This window comes from Plectropomus leopardus, chromosome 9 (genome assembly GCF_026936395.1).
Source record: "Plectropomus leopardus strain MGB_pleo_1.0 chromosome 9, ASM2693639v1, whole genome shotgun sequence".
NCBI lineage: Eukaryota > Metazoa > Chordata > Actinopteri > Perciformes > Serranidae > Plectropomus > Plectropomus leopardus.
The window spans coordinates 34,785,844-34,810,976 of NC_142184.1; the positions used below are offsets into that span (position 1 = coordinate 34,785,844).

The following is a 25,133-nucleotide window of genomic DNA, read 5'->3' on the forward strand; positions in this document are numbered from 1 at the left end:
ACGTGTGTGTGTGTGTGTGTGTGTGTGTGTGTGTGTGTGTGTGTATGTGCAAATAAACTTTTTAAAAAGAAAAGATAAAGATAAAATTTATATATATATATATATATATATATATATATATATACATTTAAATGTATAATCAGTTCATTTGCTCATTTGTTCATTTTTTTATGCCATAATTAGTTTTTCTTTTAATTCTCATTCTTAATCAACTGTTGTGTTTTTATTTTACTTTTTTTCTAAAAAAAAAAATTCAACGACATTGAAAAGATGAATGCTACAGAGTCAGATATTGTAGAAAGCACAGTTAGTTAAAACAGAAGTGACTGAATTATTATGGACAATAAAGAAAAAATAAACACAAATAATGGAAGGTCGATATACTTTTCTTATTATTTACATGTTGGAGAGACTTCATTGAAGTTAAAAAAAATCAATTAAACATTTAAAAAGGGGGGTGATTTTGTAAATTTAGATCTGTGAATATGAAATTTACAGGGTCGAGATGTTTGTCATAAAGTTCAATGAAAATTTGAATTTAAAAAAAAGACCAATATTTTTTTTTTTTTCCAATATATGTTTATCGGGTTTTTTGTTTATAGAAAAGAAAGGAAACAAAACTAGAAAACAGAACATTCCGGCTCAGATCAAAAACAGGTGGCAAAACTTAAGAGTCAGTCAATATAAGACTGTAATGTTGTCATATAAATGAGTTCACATTACGCCTCTATGAAAGATAGCAGAAATGTCCAGACCAATGTATGACATAAAAGGGTCCCACATTTTGTGAAACACATGATCTTTGCTGTGTAACTTGCTGGTTAAATAATCCAAGGACACATATTCAAGTACTGTCCGATGCCACTGGGTTTTAGATGGTACTTTGTCCGTAATCCAGTTCAAAAGAATATATTTCCTCGCACAAAATGTAAGCATCCTATAGAGTTGCCTTTCATGTTTTCCAGTGATAGTGACATCTGTTATTCCGAGCAACATGGTCAATGGGTTACATTCTGTAGCAGCAGACACTGAGAGTATTTTATCCAGTTCGCATTTTACGACATACCAAAAAAAGACCAAAATTTTAAAAAACTAAAAAAAAAACTAAAATCCTGTGAAATCTAAAACCTATAGGCTACAAGCCATAATTCTATTTTTTTAATACACATACACTGTTTTTATTATTATAAAACATTTATAATTAATGTGTTTGTTTCTAGGTATGGATTGTATTACTAATGGTGAAAACAAATCCTAATTAGCCTATTTGAAATCATATTATATCACTTATTTTTTAAAAAAGTATTTCACATAATTGAAAAAACCGCGAACAGCTTTTTAAAAATACAACATTTGTGGGTGTGCCGAATAAAAAAGAAACTAATTAATCGAAAACCCTCAGTACTTCCGCAACGTCACCAATGACACGTATTCAAAATGGCGGCCGCGGCTATGGTGAGTGGAAAAGCGAACTCTTTTTCTTCAAACTACACAGTCGCTTTCACTGTCTTCCCAAATAAACTCAGACATAGTGGTGTGTTTGTGGTAGAGTTTATTTACATCTCGGGCGATAAAAGATATTTTTACGTTTACTGGGTGCGGATTTGTTGGAGTTGGCCGCTGTTTGAATGTTGGACATTTTGCTAACTGCTTGCTGGAGTTAGCTAGCTATCATTACCTAGCTTGACTGTCAGTGAGTTGCGGCTCAGAACACTCGTTTGTATCATTTGCCTGCTTTATCCAACTGTGCTGACGGAGGAGAAATGGACATATACTCGGCTGTTTGACTGTCATTTGCTTTACGGCCAAGAGACATGAGATAGCCGAACTTTGGCTTATCGTTAGCTGTTAGCAGCTCTGCCAAGCAGCGTCGGTTTTGTTGTCGGTGTAGTTACAGTAGTGCTGAAAAATGTCAAAATGACAGCAGCACAGCAGCTATAAAAGACAAAAACAGCGTCAGCTGTCTTTCTCATGTCATTATGCTGGTATGATCTGATGACATAATGTTGGTTTATAAGAAGAAGCTACGGTTGCTAACTCCTTTCACTGCCATATCATAACTCACAATACCCATAAAATACATGTGCTCCTTGTGGACTTGTTCATTGACGTTATTTGTTGTTTTCCGCTATTGAGTCATACAATCATAAATAGACTATCTGGCAGTGAAAAATAAAAGTCTGTTGTGTCAAAATATAGTGAATTAGTGCCATAAATTCAAGTTTGATTTTGTCAGTATTATACAAAATGCAAATTAGGGGTCGACAGATTATCAGCCTGGCGTGTTATTGGGGCCAATATTTGGCATGTTTCCGATTATCTGTACAGGCCTTTTATTTTATGATAGCTGATCAAATTAATCAATGAAAAAGTGTGTGCATTACCCTCAACCAACACCAGGAAAGGCAGTTTGCAATACATGCAAAGAATGTATCAGCACGAGAGGAGCTTTTACTTTGTAAAACCTCAGGGAGCTATTTTTATTCAATCGGGTTTTTTTAAATTAAAATTTTCACCCAGCCAGACATGAACAAAGTTGCTGGGTGATATTAGAGTGCACATGAATCTGAAAAATGAAACCATGTGTCAAAATAAACAAAATATTTATGGTAAATTCAAAAAGTACTCGCCTCCGCTCTCCATTTAGAATTTAAGTCAAAACACCCTTCGCAGTAACTACAGCCTTATAGAAGTATTTCACTGCTGGAGTGATGGCCATTAAAACCAGGCAGTAGAAAGATGCAAATATTTTTGAAATTGGCTGTACGTGACCAGAGAAAGGACGCTTTTGCTCAAGAGGTAGAAAACTACAACTACCAGATTGCGAGCTCGTATCTGTAAACCAGTGGTGGCTGGTTGGCATGTAGGCACTGGTTAGAGGGAGGGAAGTTTACCACAATTCATTTACACATACGCTGCATTTATATGGTGTTGGAAGGTTGTAGTTTCTGAGTTGGGAAGTCGTGACTTTGTTGTGTTCATGAGCTTTGTGGTTGTAAAGTAGGAACAGCATGGAAGCTACAAAGAAGTGAGTGCATTTTAATGCTAAGAGCATTAAAACAAGAGGTTGATTGCTGTTTCCAGTTTATTTGTATTTTTATATATTTTATTTTTTGTACATATATGTGTATATTAAGTCTAGGTCACTCTGCATGGGCAGCAGTTAACATTAATACCACATTACACTTTACATGTGATCAAAAATTGGTATTTAACATGTGAATTGATAAAAAAAGTTTCTTAACATTGACCAAACACTGACTTTTGCCCACCATGTTTATGCATTTATGACATCTCAGTCTATGCTCAGTCTATGCTTTATAGTTAAACGTTTGCTTGCTTGCTGCAGCTAATAGGTGCATATACTAAAATGTGCAACTACTAAAAGTAAATGATAACTACTAGAAACAAAAAAATAGTTTTTCCATAGTCATGGAAAAGTTTTGGAACTTTGTCCATGAAATGTGTGGGAATCTCGTATCCCCTCTTAACTCTACGTATAGGCAGGTCTGTATCAGCTTTGCATATCAGGACAATGCAGTTTTTTTCTTCATCATTGATTATTGCTGTTTAAGCTCTGTTAACTTGCTTGAGTTCTGCCACAAATTGGGCCGGCTGTGGCTCAGCAAAAAGTTCACTGATTTCAATACCCGGCTCTCGCATTCCACATTACTCAGTGAAACTCAGAACCACAAGTTGCCTGCTCTTGTTAGGCCAGGGCCTTGCATGGTAGCTTGTTATCATTGGCATGTTTGAATGAGATGAGTAAATCGGAAGTAAAATACAAAGCGATTTGGGTCAAAGCTGACTCACCCACTCCGGCTAAACAATGATATTCTAAGTATGGCTGTGACAGTATGGATTTCTTTCTCACTGACGGGAAAAAACAACATATCATGCCTTGGCGGTTTATCCCCCCTCCTCTAAAAACCGGGGCCAAGAAGGCATACAGCTTGTAAATAAACATAAAATGAACAATTTAAGTCATAACACAGTATTCTTTATTCTTCAAACAGCAATATTTTGGGAAAAATTACAGCTATAATAAAAATTATAGTTAGGCCATAGCCTGATTTTGCCTTTACAAAGTGCAATATAAAAATGGAATTTATAGGCTACATTGAGTTATTGTTGTAAGTCGGTCCATGACATAAAATGACACAAACAGCCTGTTAATGAACATAGATAGCCACAAAACAGTTAAATTATTATTCAAACAAATGATTTAGGCAAAATTACAGCGATAGTAATAATAATAACTAGGTTATTTTTACAATAATAAGGCTATCAACAGTTTTTTAAAAGGTAGACATCTGCTGATTTTTCTGTTGCTATGGTTTTTTGTTTCCGACCGATGTCTTCTCAAAAGCCAAGTTTTGTCTCTTGTGTCTGTTCTAGTGCTCTATACAGCCAGTTCAGAGGAAGTCATGACAAGAATTCTGTTTCCTATGCACCCTTTGAGAAACACTGGCTTAGGTGAATATTTTTGGTTCGGTGCCATGAAGCTGCTGAATCACCTGGGCAACAATTGTATGCACAGTGTCTCAGTATCATCTCAGCTTTGGAATCCTGTAGCTTCTGCACTGTCCACAGGCCTTTATGTCTTGTATGACTAAGAATCTTTACAGATTTCTTAACAGATCTCTTCTTATGATGGTCCGTCACAGTTAGATTTACAGCTGTGCCATGGTTTTCCATAAATAGAAAACTACCGTACTGTGCTCTGGTGGATAAAGTGACTTCAAAATATTTATTTACGCTTTGAGGTGTGAACCTGTTATAAATGAGCTTTGACGCCTGTGTGTGTGCATATGGTTACATCATGAGAGGGAATTGTCAGGATGTAGTTCCAGGGTTGTTCTACCTGAAAGCATTTCTTGAAAGAGATTTGAAGCAGCTCAGCTATCAGTGCACAGCAACACTCTTTCTCACACCAAGCCGACATCCGAGAACTAGTGGCTTCGAAAGCGCCCTGCTGCGCCACCCCGCTTCGCTGTTTCTCAGCCAAAAATTTCCACAGAAACACACCAACACAGCAAACCAGCACATATGTTCTGCGCCTGCGTAAGAGGAGATTGCCCTCAATAGCAGCAGACAGCGGTCATCCGTAATAGTCATTCAAAATGGAAAAACTGAACGGCTGACAGCTAGCCAGCTAACGCTAGTTTGCCAGATAACACATTAACAACTCCACGCAATATTGGAATAAAGAAGCATATATACTGTGCACCAGTGAATAATAACACAAACTTTCAAGAAACATTTCTGTTAAGAGCTCAATTGTTAAAGAAAAGCATCTTACCTCCATATAACCAGTTTGTTTGGACCTCCCTCCTTCTTAACTTTAGCCCTTTGTTTACGGTTTACACTTCTGTTTCATGTGCACTGAGCTGAACAGCCAATCAGAGTGATTTCATTTGGCGAAGGGCTCCACAGACTCCACAACCGATTCAACACGCTGAATTGTCAAAAAAAATGGCAGATGAGGGCAAACAGTGCAGAGCACACCCTGGTGGCGAGGGCTGAGGGCACGCACCATCGGCCGAACTTGAGCCTACGGCTGACCGTTGGCTTGGTGTGTCACGGCCATGGTCGGCACATCTGTTATAAATTTAAATATTTGTAATTAGCTTTAGTGTTTTTTACTTTATATGTCATGATGGAGTTAGTTCATGTTTACTTTTTTATCGTTGTTTTTCTTGCATACACTCAACATATTTTATCTGTCAGATCTCATAATATAGTGTTTGTGTCTGTGTGGTGAAATATTTGCTGTTGTGTGTGTTGCAGGAGACGTGGTGGGCCTTGCTGCTTTTGTCCTCTTTGCCTGTTGTCCGGCCTTTTTATGTTCCCGGAGTCGCTCCCCGTGACTTCCATGAGGGTGACACAGTAGATCTTAAGGTAAGACTAAAAGGATAACTAAATTGTCATTCCAGCCAAGTGAATACATGAAAAGAACCAGATGTAGTACTCAGGTCTCAGCAACTATTAAATAGGGTTGATTATAATAACATGCTGTGTCAACAAATAATTAATTATATTCATATATCGATAAAGTGAGCATTGCAGACAAAATAAAATCATAAAATCTTTAAAATTAAGAAACATTATTATAAAATAAGTAATTTCAACTAGGGCAGCACCTAATGTTTATTTTTTTAGCAATTATTTTTTCGATTAATCTATCAATTATTTTTTTTATTGATCTAACTATTATTTTTTTTTATTACTCAGTTAAAATAACAATGAATTTACTGAAAATAACATTTTAAAACTTGTCATATTCTGCAGAGCATTATTCCCCAACAAAAAACAGCCCAGTCCTAACTGGTAATCTGTGTTTTACAGTCTAATATAAAGTCTCTCCAAAATAAAATTACTGCAAGAGCTTATTCCACTCCGTTTTTCTAGATGTACTGCAGCTGACACACAGCTCAGACACGCCTCTCAGCTATTGCACTTTAACCTCCACAATTGTGATACTATATATCAGGTAGGGGGCATGGAGCTTTTCAGGGCAGAATCAATGAATGTAAGTTATTAATATGTAAGTGCTTGTAACTGCTGCTGAAGAAATTCAGCTGAGATAAAAAGTAGCAATCAACTCACTGATGGTGTAAAGTATAAACTAGTACAAGATGTCAGTAACCAGCATAAACCGCCATGTTCTGAACACATTATAAACACTGACAAAAAGTGACATTTGCATTTGAGAACACAAAAACTCTTACTTCACTGCAAACTACAAACTACTCCATCCAAATTTGGGCACAATGGGAAAGTGGGCGTCGCTATAATAGTTACATAGGCTAAATCAGAGATGTCAAACTCAAGGCCCGCAGGCCAAATCCGGCCCACAGTGTAATTTTATTTGGCCCACGAGATAATGTCAAATGTCTATTAGAGCTGGCCCGCCGGTATATAGCGCATGCACCACTTATAGTACAAATCCCAGAATGCCCTGCAAGTGCGTTGGCGCGTTAATCAAGACCTGCAAGCGTCCCCTCCTCCTCTGTTGACATTCATTAGCAATCTCGTGCTGTCAGTCACCTCGGGGAAATTTAAGCTATCCCTGCCAAAAAATGGCCAAACAAAAGGTGGACTTTGAAAACAGGAGCTTTCCAGACAGGTGGGAGGCAGAGTATCTGTTCATGAATATAAAGAACAAAATTATATATATATATTTTTTGGTTGTTTTGTTGTTGGCCTGTGAAAAAAAAAATTCCACTGAAAATGAGCTCAAAAGGCTACAGATAGAGAGAGAGGCATACACATTTTTTTGTTTTATTTTATTTTATTTATTTAAATAAAAATAAGAAATGAATGCCACTGATGTGTCTTTTATTTGTAATTTGATTTCTCATGTGTTTATAATATTAATAAGCTTTGCTTGTTCTAGATTCAGTGGTTAAGCAGAATGAAAGTTTCTTTCCATATGAAAAAGTTTATCATTATATATCTGGAGAGAAGGGAAAACATGCTCAATTGTTGTAAATTTTTCAATAAATATCGAGTCTGGCCTGCGACTTTGTCCCAGTTTTGCATGCTAAATGCATGTGACCACAGTGAGTTGTTTTGAAGTTGTTTTTGGAAGGCTAAACACCATCAAATATCAGTTAAAGCAGAACATTTCGTTAGATAATAACATGTTGTGTAGTTTGGAAATATTTACATGTGTTTTTGTTGTTTTTTTTTTTTAATGAATTTTTGGTTTTGGAGTTAACCATGTTGGAAATGCTTGGCGTCAACTGCTGTGCAGGTGACACAGAGCTACTAACTAAAAAGTACAGGTGAAATTCGCAGATGTAGTAGCTAAATCTGTATATGTATGTATTTTTTTAACAGATATCTTTTTAGATTCTTATTAGCTGTAACAAGAGTTAGCAAGCTAAGCATTTTTGTGTGTATGTATGGGGTATTAATTCAGTTTTAAAAATCCCACGATCTCTATAAAGTGTAAGTACAAGTCGATTGACAGATTCAACAGGGACTAGAAAATTTGTTGCTAGGTCATTACTGAGGTTCCACATACTGTACATGCTGGAGTTATAAATTAGATTTCATAATATATGGGATTCTACTGACGTGACTGATTCTTTTCCAGTTATTATTCAGACCCTGAGATGTTAAACTTCTTTCTTTTTTTTTTTTAACAAACATTGGTCCCACTGATCATAATTAGAAAGCCCACACCCAAAGCACAGTTCCCATTGTCATTCAGACCAAGTTGCTGTGTGTGTAGTTTTGCATATCACTCATATCATTTGTTTTTCAGGCAGTGAAGTTGACCAGTTCCCGCACGCAGCTTCCTTATGAATACTACTCCCTGCCTTTCTGCAAGCCGGACGCTGTTGTCTACAAGGGAGAGAACCTGGGTAAGTGCACTGATGCTGACATGTGCAGAGTGTGGTCTGGGAAGTTTTCCCCAATTGTCTCATTTAAAGGGATGGTTCGGATCTGTTGAAGTGGGGTTATATGAGGTACTCATCCATAGTCAGTGTATTACATACAGTAGATGGCGGTTGGCAGGCTCCCAGTTTGGAGAAGCAGGCTGGAGTCCCACCAAGGGAGCAAAACAATGTGCTACTCTTCCCAGGGGCAGCAGTAAATCATGTTTTAGCCATCTAAAAAAAAAAAACAATATTAGTTACAGCCTCTAGAGATAACTTTTATGTTAACCATTTAATTCAGAATTTAATGTTGACTGCACAATGAAATGGCTATAGAATATTAGAAAGAAAAAAACTGTGCTAAAATTGGTTTTCTATTAGTCTAGCTTTCATTATGCAAATCTGCTTCCAGGTACAGTCTCCTGAGAAAAATGAAGGATTGATTCATAACACAAAGGGAAGTGCGTTAACTATTGTGCTAGGGCTGGGCGATATGGCTTTGATATAATATTTTTAGGCTATATCCACGATATATATCTCAATATTTTAAAATCTTCTCTAAACTACTGCAAGGAACTAAAGACAGAAAACTATTGATGTTGATAGATGATGATCTACATTTACAAATAAAAGAGCTACTCGTGTAAAAAAAAATGAACAAACAACTGTCATAATAAAGTTTATAAAATAATGTTAAATAAAGTAAAGTATAAAGTTAAATATAGTACTGTTATAGTAAAGTTAAATAAAGTGTTTTTGCAATTAAATAAATCAAAGTGGAACCCATGGTGCTTTTATTTTGAAGGACTGAGCTTTTCTCGGGACGGAAGTGTTGATGTTGCTGTGGACTTAAAGCTTCCTGTCACTTCCTTCCGTTAGCAGAAAGTGAAACTGTAACCGCAGTATGAAGATTCTGGAGAACAGCTCTCCAGTTCATATATTGAAAGATTTTCAAGTCGCACTGGTGCTCTGTGATCACAAAATTAACCAAATAGTTTCAATGGGAGCTCTGCAGATAGAAAAACACAGAGCTCACCTGGTCAAACAACTGTAACTACCATTCATTGTTACTGTTACTGCAGTGCTGTTAAACATAATGTATTTACTGTGAGCTGGAAACAAACATACAGCTCTCCAGTTTATATATTAATAGTATTTGCAAGTCATAGTGGTGCTCCATGGTCACAAAATGTAACTAAATGGTCACGATCTTGAGCTCTGCTAAAGCCCTGCTTTGTGTGTGTGTGTGTGTGTGTGTGTGTGTGAGAGAGAGAGAGAGAGAGAGAGAGAGAGAGAGAGAGGAAAAATGAAACGCTGAAGCGAGTCTCATGCCTTGGCTCAAAAAAAACAGTCAGGCAAGTTATATTCGAAGTTCATGATAAAGTCATTTTATACAGCGCATGTGGAACAAGCTGCGATGCATTGAGTATATTAGATTTATTGCCCACCTCTACATTTGGTAACAAAGCAGGAAGAGAACTGTGCATTTTGTTTTTTCACATTCGAGCCCTAGCTATCCACAGTAAAGGAGTAATTTTGCAGTGATGGATTGATTTTGCAGTTGTCATTACTGTCCACAGTAGTTGTACAAAGCAAACAAATAAGCGCATGTACGCACATCACCAGCGCCAGCTTCAGGCAGCAACAGTTCAGCAGTGAGAGCTCCAGTTAAGTTCAGCATGGACAATTAAGGCCTTTTTCCTTCTTCCTTTTTGGTATGTGCGTGTGAGTGATTGAGAACCACACACACACTGTTGTGTGTTGTGTTTTCCTGTATTTGTTCTTGTTGTGATTTCCTGTATTTGGAAATTAATATATCCTCTCAAACCTGATTCTGTCTGGAATCCTTCTCTCCATAGCTGTCCAACCCAAACCGGTGTTTCCCTGAGGTCTCCATCCTCACATTAGTAGTGGAAATGAAAAAGGGAGGAAAAAGTAAAGAAACTGCAAAAATTCTGCATAGCAAAAGAAAAAAGGCCAATTAACGGCGGCACCAAAAAAAGGCAAAGAGAGAGAGTGACTGAAAGTGGGGTAAAACGAGGATGACTCTTGGAAGGGTATTTATATGATGGAGGGAGCTTCGGGATCTGAGAGGTTTCAAAACCAATGTTGAGTTGGCATTCTTCCTGTTAGATCAGTCAGTTACAAGTAACTTTACCTTCCTAGTGAATGGATTTTTTCTACTCGGTCAATGTTGCGTGCGTAGGTGATGTTCTTCAGTTTTGATTGCTCATCTATGGATAGTTGCAAAACTCTGAGGAGAAGGAAAGCGATCCTGCAAGTCTTCACGACAGTGGCGTCAACAATAGTCCCACTTGGAGATGCTATGTGGGGGTAAAATTGAGAAGTGGAAAAGGTATCGCTTTCAACTTTAAAGTATACACTATATTGAGAATATTTTCACCACTTTACCCTACCATCAGACAGACCTTTCCTTTGGCACATTTTCTCAACTGAACACCTTCTGTCTTACCTCATACAAGTACCTCATACACTCCTACTTCAAAAAATCCAAACTATCCCTTTAATTTGACTTCTTCTCATTCAAGAGAAGCAATGTTGTTCTACATTTTTCCATGTAAAAAAAGTTGTTTCCTATATATTTTTACTTATTTCTATTTTTTGTAGGTGAGGTATTACGCGGGGATCGTATTGTGAATACCCTCTACAATGTGGAGATGAACAAGGATAAGAAATGTGAGATGGTATGCAACAAGAAAAAGCTCAGCATAGAAGAAAGCAAGCTGGTTGCTGAGCGAATCCAGGAGGAGTATTACGTTCACCTGTGAGCAGCCTCATTGTAGTTCCCAGGGAAATCTCCCACAATGCTAATGTTGACCTATTTCCATAAGAAAAACCCTGCATGACTTAATACATGACTTAATTAACCCTTGAGGCCTTAATATCACACACATTGCAAAAAAATCAGGCTGTAGAAAATATTGTACATTATTCGTATTTTTTACTTTCATTAATTTATTTTTTTTAACCAATATCAGACCTCATCATGAATATCAAATATTCATTAATTTTCAGGATTGTAACCCTTCAAATGCCAGGTTTTTGTCATGATGCCACTATGTTTTTGGAAAACACCCCCCCCACCACCACCACACACACACACACACACACACACACACACACACACACACACACAAATGAATTATTTTCAATATACTACATGCAAACCCAAGCTAACTGAACACTCTCCTGTCTCTTTCAGTATTGCAGATAACCTGCCAGTTGCCACCAGGTTAGAGTACCCCAACAGAGAGGCAGGAGGGGAGGAGGAGCAGAAGAAGGACATAGTGAAAGATATCCAGTTTGAACATGGCTACAGACTGGGCTTTGTTGACAACAACAAGGTAGATATTATAAAGCGTCTCTATTTGTCCTGATATATTTTACATATATAGTTGACTTAAATGATAAGTCTGCTTGCTTTTTTGAAGGATACTAATTTCAGTTTTGCTCCTTCTTTCCCCACTTGCAGTTTTATCTGCACAACCACCTGTCCTTCATCCTGTACTTCCACAGAGAGAAGCTTGAGCAAGGGGATGAACACAACTACAGGGTGGTGCGATTTGAGGTCGTTCCCCAAAGTGTAAAAGTAGATGGTAGGTGTCTTCACACTCTTTTTTAAATAGCTTAAGTTTCTAACCTATAGCGATTAAAAACTATTCTAATAGAAGCAGAAAACACAAGTGTCACATTCATAGTGGCCAGTAAATTACAATGTGTTATCCCTCACTTCCTGTAATATTAATTCTGTATGTTTTTATTCTCAGATCTGAAGGCAGTGGAAAAAGAGAAGACGTGCACCTTGCCCGAGGCCAGTGGCTCTGCTCCTCAGGAGATTGACCCTGCCAAAGAGAACGAGGTCCTCTTCACCTACTCTGTCCACTGGGAGGTCAGTGACTGCTGCATGGATTCTCAGTGACTTCAAACATCTTGTAACTAGGGCTGGGCGTTATATTGAATGTACTTAATGTGTCCCGGCTTGTTCCCCGTGAGATGTATAAAATGACTTTATAGCGAACATCAAATATAAATTGTTTCGTTCTTTTTATTAGCCACTGGTGTCTCAGTTCTCTTGCTGTCTTCTATGGCTGTCGGCCTCTTACAGACACACACACAAAGCAGGGCTTTTACAGAGCTCCAGACTGTGACTAGACAGATTTCACAACTATGGAGCACCAGTGCGATTTGCAAATACTATTAATATATGAACTGAAGAGCTGTTAGTTTGATTCCAGCTTACAAAGTGGTAGGGGCCGTAGTGTGAGCAGATGAGGCGTGTATTTGTATTTGCATAGCTCTGATTTTGACTATTGACTATTAAAGTTACAGTTAGCAACCACAGTGCACCAGTAACTTGCAAATATTAGTAATATATCAATTAGAGAGTTGTAAGTTTGTTGTCCGCTCACAGTGAATGAATCGTCAGGGTTAAAGGCGCCATGATATCTGTTTAAATGTCTGCCAATGCTATAGTATATAGATAATATAGAGATAATATTTTAAAGCCATATCACCCAGTCCTACTTGTAACCAGACCAGTCTGTAACCCTGAATAGATTTGTAAAACTACCCAAATTTGTATTTACCTAGGGATTAGTTTGAAATCAAAACATGTTGATTAATTTTCATTAATGTGATCATGTCGGGGCTGGCTCTTTAAGATTCTCTGTAGAGCTTATTTTTAAACAATATATATATATTTAAAATCCAGTGTGCTGGAGTGCTACAAAGTCAAAACATTATAAAAACTGTAGCCATCCAAATATTTACAGATTGCAGTTTGAAAAATTATCTTTTATCAAGTGTAAAATTAATTGCGAAACAACAAGAACAGATAATAAAATTCTGAATTTATTCTCAGCTGTTTCAGTTTACCAGGATCAAGGGTTAAATAAAGAGAGATAGATGTAGAGGAAGTACTATTGAGCCTCTTATTTCTTGTGTGCAGGAGAGCGAGGTGAAGTGGGCGTCTCGATGGGACACATACCTGACCATGAGCGATGTCCAAATTCACTGGTTCTCCATCGTCAACTCTGTGGTGGTTGTCTTCTTCCTTTCTGGTATGTCCAATTTTTGATTAATCCTACTCAGACAAATATGTCAAAAATGTTTATATCAGCATTGTTAAAGTCCTGTAAGTTGTTAGGCCCATTGCAGAATTTACATGTAGTTATTATGCGTTATGTCCTGAATTGCATTGAATTGTTGAAATTTTAATTCATAGTATTTGTCTTGTGTTTTTCATACTTTTCTGGACTCAGAGAAAAATAAAACTTGTGGATTTAATGTATATCCATTAAATTCATATTGCATACATACAGTCATATTTAGGGAATGCATAGTTTAAAGGAATAATTACCTCATAAATGACAAACTGAATATCAGTTACTCACCCTGTGTTACATTGAATAAGTGAAGGAACATTGTTTTCCCTGCATGCCTCTATGGTGAATGAATAATCCAAAAACAGAGAAAACTCTTGATGAATTGCATTCACTAGGGTCCACATTTAACAAAAGCAAAACTAACCCAAGTCTTGTTTATACAGTGGCATGCTCATTACCTCCCAAATAGACCAAACTGAATATGAAACTTAAAAATGCTCTTTTTCAAGCCTGCTGGTCTACTGCTGCCTTGATTAGTTAGTTTAATCAAGGTCTTTTTGTGTAGGTTTTACAATTAACAGTTTACAGTTCAACATAGGCCCAACAAAACGTAAACAGGACAGTAAAACCCCTTCAACCCCAGCCCACCCTCCTTTTCCCCAAATACCAGATTTACAGTGTTAAAAATAAAAAATATAAATCTAAAATACAAAGTCCAAAATACAAAATTCACATAGCCAGACATGAAGGAAAAAAAAACAGAAGTTTACAGTACTATATTATCTGCCTCCATATCAAACATTAAGAAAGGCTGCCAGGTATTATAACATTTTCTAGTAGACCCCCTGATTGTGTATCCAATCTTCTCCAACTTGATATGGATTATTATTAGTACGAACAGCGGCCTTTGGAGATGTATATAAAAGTCTGATCCACGATATGAACTTATGGCCAAATCCAAACCTCTCCAGTGTGATGAAACGATAGCGCCACTCCACCCGGTCGAATGCATCAAGCATCAAGTGAGAGGACTACCTCTGGTCCCCCCCGGATGGAGAGGGGCTATAAAGGATGTTAAAAAGGCGTCTGACATTGAAAAAAGAGCAACGATTCTTTATAAAACCTGTTTCGTCGGGTGATATTATGGAAGGAAAAACACCCTCCAGCCGGCATGCCAGAATCTTGGCAAGGATTTTTGCATCAGCGTTAAGAAGAGAAATTGGCCGAAATGAATTGCACTCCAGAGGTTTTTTTTTTTTTTTTTACTTTTTTGAGAATTACAGAGATAACTGCTTGGCACATGGTCAGAGGTAAGGTCTTAAGTGAAAGTGATTCTTCAAAAACTGACAGTAGTAAAGGGGCAAGTTGGTCTGAGAATTTTTTGAAAAAATCCGTCGGATAGCCATCCGGCCCTGGGGACTTGCCTCTTTGAGACATAGATCTGATTGCAGATACTGTCTCCAGGGCCGAGAGGTCCTTCTCCAATGTATCAGCTATACTTGGGTCTATGGATGGAACATGTAGGGATCTTAAAAAATCTTCCATCGCGGAGGGTGTTGTTGAAGGTTCTGTTGTGTATAATGATTGATAGTAATTTTGAAACAGGAGTTAATCTTGAGGCTGTCTGTGCACTTCAAACCCTGTTCATCATTGATTGCAGGTATAGGCTGATTGGCAATTCTTTGTCGTAACTGATGAGCGAGAACTCGTCCAGTTTTTTCCCCATGTTCGTAGCATCCATGTTGAGATTTGGAGAGGAGATATTCAGCCTGTCGTGTTGATAGGATATCAAATTTGGTCTGCAAGGACAGACTTTTTTTTCATTATGTCGACAGGTGGTTGATGGCTGTATAATGTATCTAGTCCAAGTATCTGATCAGTAAGCTCTTTAAGGCGCGCTGTATTTGTTTTCTTTTTATTCACACAATAAGAAATGATTTTGCCCCGTAGATATGGTTTTAGACATACCCATATAGTTGAAGAAGACATTCCTGGCGTTTGATAAGTATCAAGAAATAATTTCATTTCAGATTAAATAAAATTGATAAACTACTTTTTAAATATTGACCGCTTTGCACAGCATAAGCTGGCGACACTGTAACAGTCCTTCAGAGTAATAACAGTTAGTTGACTGGGTACAGCCAGTTTAGTTGCTTCTCCGTGGATGTAAACAGATATAATATTGTCAGAGTAGATGGAATCTGAGGTTAAGCACAAAAACAATCTCACTCATGCTACTCTGCTGCAGGGATGATAGTGTCATTGGATTTTAAAGGTTTAGTTCAGATTCATCAAAGTCACACAAAAAAAGGCTAACTGATAGAGGCAGCAGTAAAAGAGCAGCTTTAGTGTTCATTGAGGTAACATTACTGTACATAAGTTTTCAATTCAAAACACTTTATTTGTCCCTGTGGGGCAATTTGTAAGGCACGCAGAGCAGTATGGTAAAAAACTATACATAACAACAATGACATAAAGATGACAATGACGTGGAAAAAAATAAAAATTCTAAAAATTATAATGAAGTGACACAACATGAGAAATTCCATCAGTCCAAAAGTATAGCTGTAACTATAAGTATTCTGATGGTTAGAATGACAATAATAGGATAGGATAGATAACTGTACACGTGATACGATAATGACCTGAAAGACATGTTGCAGTGAAAAACTTCAAACTATGAGTTCCCTGTCAGAAAGGGCTGTTTTTAGGGAAGTAGTGAGCATACAGCTGGATAAATGAGACTTGTTTATGTTGAAAGAGCTGTATGAGTGTTTGTCACGGATGTTTTTTTAAATAGTTTTGCTAATGTTTAACCCAGAACTGTATGACTCCAATTCATCAAGAATTTTCTCATCTTTTGTTTTCTTTGTTTTTTCCTGCATGCCACCATGGTTAACAAAGTTTTGTTTATGAATTCAGTGTCAGGTGGGGTTAGTTATTGATATAGAAATGGTCACTTGAGAGGTTAAGTATTCCTTTAATGACAGCAGTGGAAGTGTTGAAATGTCTGTATTTCTAGCTGACTGGCGTCCTTCACATTCCCTGCCTTTTCTCTTTCAGGTATTCTGAGTATGATCATTATCAGGACCTTGAGGAAGGACATCGCTAACTACAACCGAGAGGATGACATAGTACGAAAATACACACCAGACAAAAGACAGTTTGCTGAGACTGAGCAAGTCACTGGGGAATTAATGCATATGTCTTAGACATTGTATAGATCAGAATGATTTGATTTCAAGGAACTGATTTCACTCACTTTGGACTCTTGATGTTTATTATGTCGGTATATTTGAGGTACTTTACCACATTTGTGTCTCATCTATCCAGGAAGACACCATGGAGGAGTCAGGATGGAAGAATGTACACGGAGATGTCTTCAGGCCGCCTCAGTATCCCATGATCCTCAGCTCTCTGCTGGGCTCAGGGATCCAGCTCTTTTGCATGATCCTCATTGTCATCTGTGAGTTTGTTTTCTCTATAATCAGGTCCCTGTCCATCTCTCCGTAAACCAAAAACTTCTATCATTTATTCACATGGCTAAAGCAACATATACAGTTTGGTCAGAGAAAAGTTCTCATGATGTGAGGGTTAATGGAAATGTTCTTACCACCACGTGCTCTTGCGTGTTTGTCGTAGTTGTTGCCATGTTGGGCATGCTGTCTCCCTCCAGCAGAGGAGCGCTAATGACCACTGCGTGCTTCCTCTTCATGTTCATGGGGTGAGAGCCATATTCATTTCTTAATCCTCTTTAACAACAGAAACCCACAGAATCAAATAGAAAGAGGTAACCAGTTTTCAAATAGTGTCTTTCTGATCTGACCCTGCTTCTTCCTGTGGATGTTTCTCCTTCAGTGTATTTGGTGGCTACTTTGCTGGCAGACTGTACCGTACACTGAAGGGCCATCGGTGGAGGAAAGGAGCATTTTGTGTAAGTCAATGATAACCTGAATATTTAATGTGAAAAACACTGACTCTCAAACTCTCACTCCTGAGTTAGCACACTTGCTTTTTTTTTTTTTTTAAAGCTGCATACCTGATGTCGGTTTTGAAAGCGAAATTCTTCTTTACTATCAGAGTAAACGGACGACATATTTTGGTGATATTTCATATTTTATTAAATTCACAACAACAACATCAGAGAAGAACTGATAAACTATACAAATAACCTAAATGCCTAACTGCAGGAAGTTGGTGTTAGATTATCAACTATGATGAATTTTGAGCAGATTATTTCCTGTGAATATTGTATCAGAGATGAGTTTTTGTTGAAACTTTTTATAGTATTGTATTTCCCTACAATCATACATTCTTGAAAGGCTTCTTTTCTGAGAAATTCTCTTTCCTTGTCCGTCTTTTCTACGACAGGACGAGGCTGTTTACGTTCACCTCTTTTGTATACATGAAGAAGTGTTTTTGTAAATTGGTATTTCTGTGAACAGAGAGGCTTAGGTTGTGTTTGTTTTGTCTCCCCTGCAGACAGCAACTTTGTATCCTGCTGTGGTTTTTGGAATCTGCTTCATCCTCAACTGTTTCATCTGGGGAGAGCACTCCTCTGGGGCAGTGAGTATCAGGACTCACACACACTGCACTTCACTTTTATAAAAAGTCGAATTATTGTGTTAGCCCCACTCAAGCTGGACTTTTGAGATTTCGGCCCTGACTGAAATCAGACGAAATCCAATTTCTCAAAATAGGACAAACACGCCCAGATAATTCGATTGGAAGTTGAGTTATTCGGTCATGTAAACCCCTCACATAGACTTTTACTGGACTCAGGTTGTATGAATGTTATTGTATGAATAACATGACATAACTAAAGTGAGATAGGTCTGTGTGAGTACATTCGAGTTTGTCAGAAAAAAATACCTAATTGTACACAAATAAGAAGCATGATATATCAGGATTATAATATCAAGATTCTCAGTTCAATTTCACATCTTAATGACCATTCCTCCTCTGTCCTTGCTCTCTTTTCTCACCACACAGGTTCCCTTCACCACGATGCTGGCTCTGCTATGTATGTGGTTCGGTATCTCCATGCCCCTGGTCTACCTGGGCTACTACTTCGGCTTCCGCAAACAGCCGTATGATAACCCAGTACGCACCAACCAGATCCCTCGGCAGGTCCCAGAGCAGCGTTGGTACATGAACAAGTTTGTAGGGTGAGTGTTGAAGCGATCTAACGATCTGTTTCTGACGTACAGTCACTGGAATGGCTGAGGTTCTGCAGAGCACCAAGTGTTCCTGTGATCAAAACATTGTATTTTCTTTCTACTAGAATCCTGATGGCTGGGATCCTGCCATTTGGCGCCATGTTCATTGAGCTCTTCTTCATTTTCAGCGTGAGTATAACAGCTCAGCTTTAAAGCCTTGAATTTCTGTCCGAACTTGGTTAAGCCTGGCGCGGCCCGTCAGGTTCGGGCCGGGCCGTATTTTCTCACTATTCACTCGGGCGTGAATCAGGTCGGATTCTCGTCAAATCAAAGTTAATTTTTATTTGTTTTTTTATGAACCGCCCCATGCTTAAAATGGCACTCTGGCAGGAGTTTTAATGGACTGAATCAAGAGGGAAAGAGAAAGAAAGGTGGAGAGACGGGAAAGCGACGGAGCAGGCGAGAGAGGGACTGTAAATCAGAGAAAGGGGGGCTGCAAGGAGAATTGGTTGGCAGTTTCTGCTTCTGCCTCTCCAGCAGTTAGAGAGACGTGAATAACATGCAGCGGAGAGTGATCATCAACATGTACTAAATGCACTGAGGGGCGCTGCCTGCTGTGCCGAACCTGTCATGCACGAGATGAAAGACTAACAGAAGGAAGAGAAGAAGGAGAAGTACTGCGAGGACACGTGCCAGCCCTTAGCTTGTAATATGTGTTTTTAGTTTTATTTTATAATAAATAAAATGTAATATTCTATAGGTCTTTTTTTGCAGCATAAATTTGGGTTTTTGATTGGGCTCAGGCCCAAAACTGCTGCTGTGGGTCAGGCTCAGGTCGGGTTTGGACAGAAACTGTAAGGGTTCATGTAGGCCTGATCAGAGCTCCAGCTCTGCTTTAAATGTGTTAGTTCAAGACCAGATCCCTTCTTCTGTCAGTGCTGTACAACTGAGTGTGTTTACGTAAAACAGACAGAACTTTCCTGAAAAAGTCAGTGGCCTAGTCCTCTTACGTATAGTTGTGTCAGAATTAATGTGTGTGTGTGTGTGTGTGTGTGTGTGTGTGTGTGTGTGTGTGTGTCTGTGTCTGTGTCTGTGTGTCTGTGTGTGTGTGTGTGTGTGTGTGTGTGTGTGTGTGTGTGTGTGTGTGTGTGTGTGTGTGTGTCTGTGTGTGTGTCTGTGTGTGTGTCTGTCTGTCTGTGTGTGTGTGTGTGTGTCTGTGTGTCTGTGTGTCTGTGTGTGTGTGTGTGTCTGTCTGTGTGTCTGTGTGTGTGTCTGTGTGTGTGTGTGTGTGTCTGTGTGTGTGTGTGTGTGTGTGTGTGTGTGTGTGTGTGTGTGTGTGTGTGTGTGTGTGTGTGTGTGTGTGTGTGTGTGTCTGTGTGTGTGTGTGTGTGTGTGTGTGTGTGTGTGTCTGTCTGTGTGTGTGTGTGTGTGTGTGTGTGTGTGTGTCTGTCTGTGTGTGTGTCTGTCTGTGTGTGTGTGTGTGTCTGTGTGTGTGTGTGTGTGTGTGTGTGTGTGTGTGTGTGTGTGTGTGTCTGTGTGTGTGTCTGTGTCTGTGTCTCCATCCACAGGCCATCTGGGAGAATCAGTTCTATTACCTCTTTGGCTTCCTGTTTCTGGTCTTCATCATCCTGGTGGTGTCCTGCTCTCAGATCAGCATTGTCATGGTTTATTTCCAGCTCTGTGCAGAGGTAAGTTCATTCAGGCTAAGTGTGAGTACACACAAGTACTGTACACTTTATTTTTTTCTTTTAAGTGCAGTGCAAAGACTGCAGTACTGTGTTTTAAATACATGTCCAACAGGTACTCAATTGACCCATTACTCGAACCCATTTCCAGTATTAATATCTTACTCGCATAAATCTACTTCAGATCACCTTGTGATGGTTTCCTGTTTGTAAGGTTATAGTGCAAACATTACTTGTTAGTAACTAAAAACCACGACTCTGTGGTGTAGATTTTTCAAAATGTAATGGGATGCATGCAAACAAAAAAAACACATCTAACTTACTGACTCACAGCAATATTCAACTTCCTGCTTGCATCCCTTAAAATATTCAAGGATCTTTGTTTCAAAAACAGTGAACATGTTTACTGAATAGAATACTACTAACTTAAAAGAACAACAAAGTTTTAAAAACCCCATACATTTTATTTATTCATTTTATTTTTCTTTACCTGTTTTGTGGCATGTTGATGGTTTGTAATATGTTGTTAATATAGTGAAAAGATTTTTTTTTACATAGTACATAGTTTGACATCGTTCAACTGTGAGTGTCCCATGCAGATTGTTCCTTTATCACACACTCTCCCGGCAATTAATATACTGATATTTTCTGTTTACTGTGTATTGAAAATATGTCAACATACAAGCAGAAAAATATATAGCTAGACAATACATGGCATGTCTATCTACAAATAAAGAGTTTGAAAATAGAGCAAAAAGCGGCGGTTTCCATAGGTTAAAGTGCTAATAAAAACAACGCATGTTAATGCTTAAGAAGGATACACACCTGCCAGCAGGCCAAAATGAGTCCTCATTAAAAGCATGCAACAAATTATAAAGCAGGACTAAATCATTTATTTACAAAAAACAAAAGCAAAGGTTACGACATAAATTTTTATAAAAGTAGAACTCTTAGCATGAGTTCCTCCTCAGTATTTAATGGTGTCGTTTGCAGTATGATGAAGTCAAAAGCACATCCAACAAGTGGTTGTAGAACCAACAGTGTGTGTTGCCAACATCATCCATCAGTAAACATGTCTGCTGCTTGTGTCTGACTCTTACCTGCTTCATGTGTGCAAACACAAACCTTGCTGTGTTTCCTCTGTGTTCCTCACTCTCAGGACTACAGGTGGTGGTGGAGAACTTTCCTGGTTTCAGGAGGCTCGGCGTTCTACGTCCTCATTTACGCCATCTTCTACTTTGTCAACAAGGTAAAAGCTCGGCGGCTGGATCGCACATTTCTGATAACGATAACTTTTGATTCTACTGCAGCTGAAGAAATGTTTTAGGAACACACATACTAGGTACTTCTTGCAGTCTTGGAATGACGACACGTCACTTATGAGCTCTTCTTGCTTGCACACATTTAGGGTCTTCACACTGCATTCTCTTAGGACTGTGCTAACTTTCCCCCTTTCACACACACATTGTTAAACCGGGGTTAGCCTAAGCCCAGGGCTATCAGATTTACACTGCGCCTCTAACAGCATCGGGTTTTGTTAGGTGGAACAAGTCACTCATGTTATCATTTTAAAGGTCTATTTTTCACCTAGATCTGTTTCGCCGTGGTATTTTTTTAGCCCTGGGTTAAGTCCATTTTCAGGCATTACACTGCAGACTGCTCTGGTGCAGGGCCAGCAGGCCCCAGGCTAACGTTTGTGTTCGCCCACTTGGAATGTGTCAGCATTGTTCCAGTGTGAACGCTTCCTTAAGCCTCGGGCAGACTGTTCGATTTTTGCAATCTTAATAAGTTTAGTGCAGCTCCACTCCACGACATGGATCTGAATAAACTTGGGTACAACGTCAAGTTGGACGTGTGCAGACTGTGCGATGACATCACCTGCTGAATCGCAGGCTGCAACCTACAAACATCGACGTCAGTACGTAAGAAAAAACACAGTCAGCGTGCATCATTCATCTACGCCGCTGTAAACAAACGAATCAAGCCCTCGCTTAATATGTGTTCCTCCGGCTGGCTCCGCCTGTGAGTTCCCGCTCAGCTCCTAGGCTTAACATTGTGATGACGTCACAGATTTTAAAATCATTTTTCTGAGCTTGAGGGGAGATAAACAAAGATAAAATTCAGCAAAAAAATCAGAATAGAAAGATTTGTAATTGACCTTGCTGAAATTTGACATGTCCTGTCAGCAGTCTGTGTCTGTGGGTTTGGGGACATGTATATAAGCTGGTGTGTGAAGAATTGTTTTTTCTTTAAAGGTGTTAAAGTAAGTGAATCTGAACTGTGTCTGAATGACAAAAAGCAATTATTTTATTAGCTTAATGAATCGTGCAGTGTATTCAGTGACTGAAAAGGGAGCTAATACCCTGTCCCTCCAGAACTCCACGGTTTTGCGATTGCGACAATGCAAATTCAGCCAATTCCTGTGAATTCTGAACAACCTCGCAATTTTGTCCAATCACAGCAACTTTACTGCAGATTTAACGGGTAAAAATCTCTTCACTGAAAGCTGCGTCAACATATTGATGACTTGCAAAATCGCAAGTCATCACTTGCCCCCCGAAATTTCATTGCAAAAGACAGCTAAAAATGTCACAACTTTCATTGCAGTTTTTTCGAAAAGCTGCCGTGAAATCAGCATTTCAGGCAGCAACAATCACAAAAACAGCCCACAAAATCCTGGAGGGACTTAGGGAACTTAGAGTATTTCTGCTCCTGCTGATTAGATTTTACCTTTTTTAAAGTCTCTCTCTGGCAACTCTGCTAACATCTGGAAGTGGATACTTAATTTCTGGAATGACCCTTTAGTAGAAAGCCAAATAAAATTTGTAATGGACATTTTTATTAGAAAAAAAAAATAAAATGGGTAATTGACACATTAAAACAGATTCTTGTCTTCATCTCTCCTCAGCTGGACATTGTGGAGTTCATCCCCTCCCTCCTGTACTTCGGTTATACGACCCTGATGGTCCTGTCCTTCTGGCTGCTAACGGGCACAATCGGCTTCTACGCAGCTTACATGTTCATCAGGAAAATCTATGCTGCAGTCAAGATCGACTGAGTCGTCACTGTCGCTGCTGTTCTCGTTGTTTTTGGTTTGTCTTTTTTTTTTTCTCGTCGCGTTCTGTTTTTTTTTAATGTATATATTTTTTATTCTTCATGTCCAACAAGCACTGACTTGTGTGTGGAGGGAAGGAGAGGGGTGCTTTTTACGGCGAAACAGCCCCACCCACTGGCCTCATGGGGGAAGAACAGCGAAACCAGCTGTCTCTCTCCCCCTCTCTCTCTCTCTCTCTCTCTCTCTCTCTCCCTCCCTCTCTCTCTCTCTCCCTCTCCCTCTCACTCTCACTCCTACCCCCTCTCTACTCTTTCCAGGACAGAGACTTAGAGGGATTGTCCTCTGATGGGACAGTTAATGTCTCCTGCTGTTTCACCTTGCACACAACACAGTGGGCCAAAGCTTGTTTAACGATGGTTTCTGCACATTTTTGTTTTTTTTTTTCATTTGTGTTTTGAGTCTAACTTATCCAGGTTTTTATTTTTGTCATCACAGGATTTATCTTTGACCTTTTTTTTCTTCAAATCATCTTCTTATCTAATTTCTTTACATAAATTTTTCCATAGTTGCTGTTTTCAAATGTCACTTTGGTTTTATTGGAGAGACTTTGGAGATTGGGGAAGGATCGGGGAGTCTAACTGTGGTTATGGTGTTGTTGTGTTGGAACTAATATGGATGGAAATTATGCTGGGAAGTTCTACATTGTAACACAAGAAAGGATAAATTAAATGTTCTGTTGTTTTTTACTCCAGTTTCCATGTCCTGGTGTGACCATCTTAACCACCACTGTAATCAAGATATTCGCTTCTCCTTCCAAAACAATGGGTCTCTTATAATGTCAAAATATTGGTCCATTCGCTCTAAATGATGCAGAACAGCTCTGAATGGGACTGTGAACCCGATGCTCTCAAGCAGCGGACTGTCGGGTGAAGCCACCGGAGAAAAAAGGAAAAGCTAGACAACACAAAAACTACAAGGACCAGTATGTATTTGGAAGTCTGCAACACAAATATGTGTTTGAAGCTTTTCTAGTAGAAACGTACGAAAAAAAGTACAACTGTTTCCGCTCATTAACCGTGCCGTCAGTGTAGCCTTTAGCAGTGCTGGACGCCTGCTGAACTATGCAGTAATGGAAAGAAAGTGCAAAATAGCTGTTTGTGGAGGTTGTTTCAAAGGACCATTTTTTTGTTTGTTTGTTTGTTTTTTGTTGAGGAAAGATGCCTCATTTAAGTCTGAATCTAATGTATGATACATTTTTGTGTATAATATGAAAAAACACTCTGAAAGCCAGCAAGATCACCTCGGTGTGTTTTTACCAGTACTGGTAGATACTGTATCATTCTGACAGTGATTGGGTGCCATGGGTTGCAGAGCATTGAAATGTAAGCCAGTGTTCTTAATAGATCTGTATAGTAATAACGTATTCTTGAATAACAGCTCATGTTTTTCCCCTTTTTTTTTCAAATTGCATTTTTGGGGGTTACAAAAAATGTGATTGTTTTTTGTTTCATAAGATTTTTTCAGCCAAAAACTTTGAAAATGCATTTAGAGCGCAGGTTGAGCCTCATTGTGGATTTTGTTTGAAAAGCATCTCAAGCTAAGGGCTTACCATGGAAAACCAATGTCTTTTACTGTAGCTAAATTACACAAATAAATTAATTTACACTGCATCATAATTTATGAAATTAAAGGAAAAGTTTGACATTTTCTGAAGAACA

The 25,133-nt window shown here is 38.6% G+C and overlaps 1 protein-coding gene across 1 annotated transcript; it reads left to right on the forward strand.

Annotated features, from left to right (window-relative positions):
• Positions 1-1,391: 1,391 nt before the first annotated feature.
• On the forward strand, positions 1,392-25,133 carry tm9sf4 (transmembrane 9 superfamily protein member 4). Its single transcript, XM_042491645.2, has 18 exons — positions 1,392-1,455; positions 5,791-5,901; positions 8,276-8,375; positions 11,019-11,175; positions 11,614-11,755; positions 11,884-12,007; positions 12,179-12,300; positions 13,360-13,471; positions 16,580-16,650; positions 16,850-16,982; positions 17,159-17,240; positions 17,375-17,450; positions 17,999-18,082; positions 18,509-18,684; positions 18,801-18,864; positions 20,244-20,363; positions 21,520-21,609; positions 23,269-25,133. Exons 1-18 carry the CDS (start codon positions 1,438-1,440, stop codon positions 23,416-23,418), a joined length of 1,932 nt encoding a protein of 643 aa, XP_042347579.1. The 5' UTR covers positions 1,392-1,437; the 3' UTR covers positions 23,419-25,133.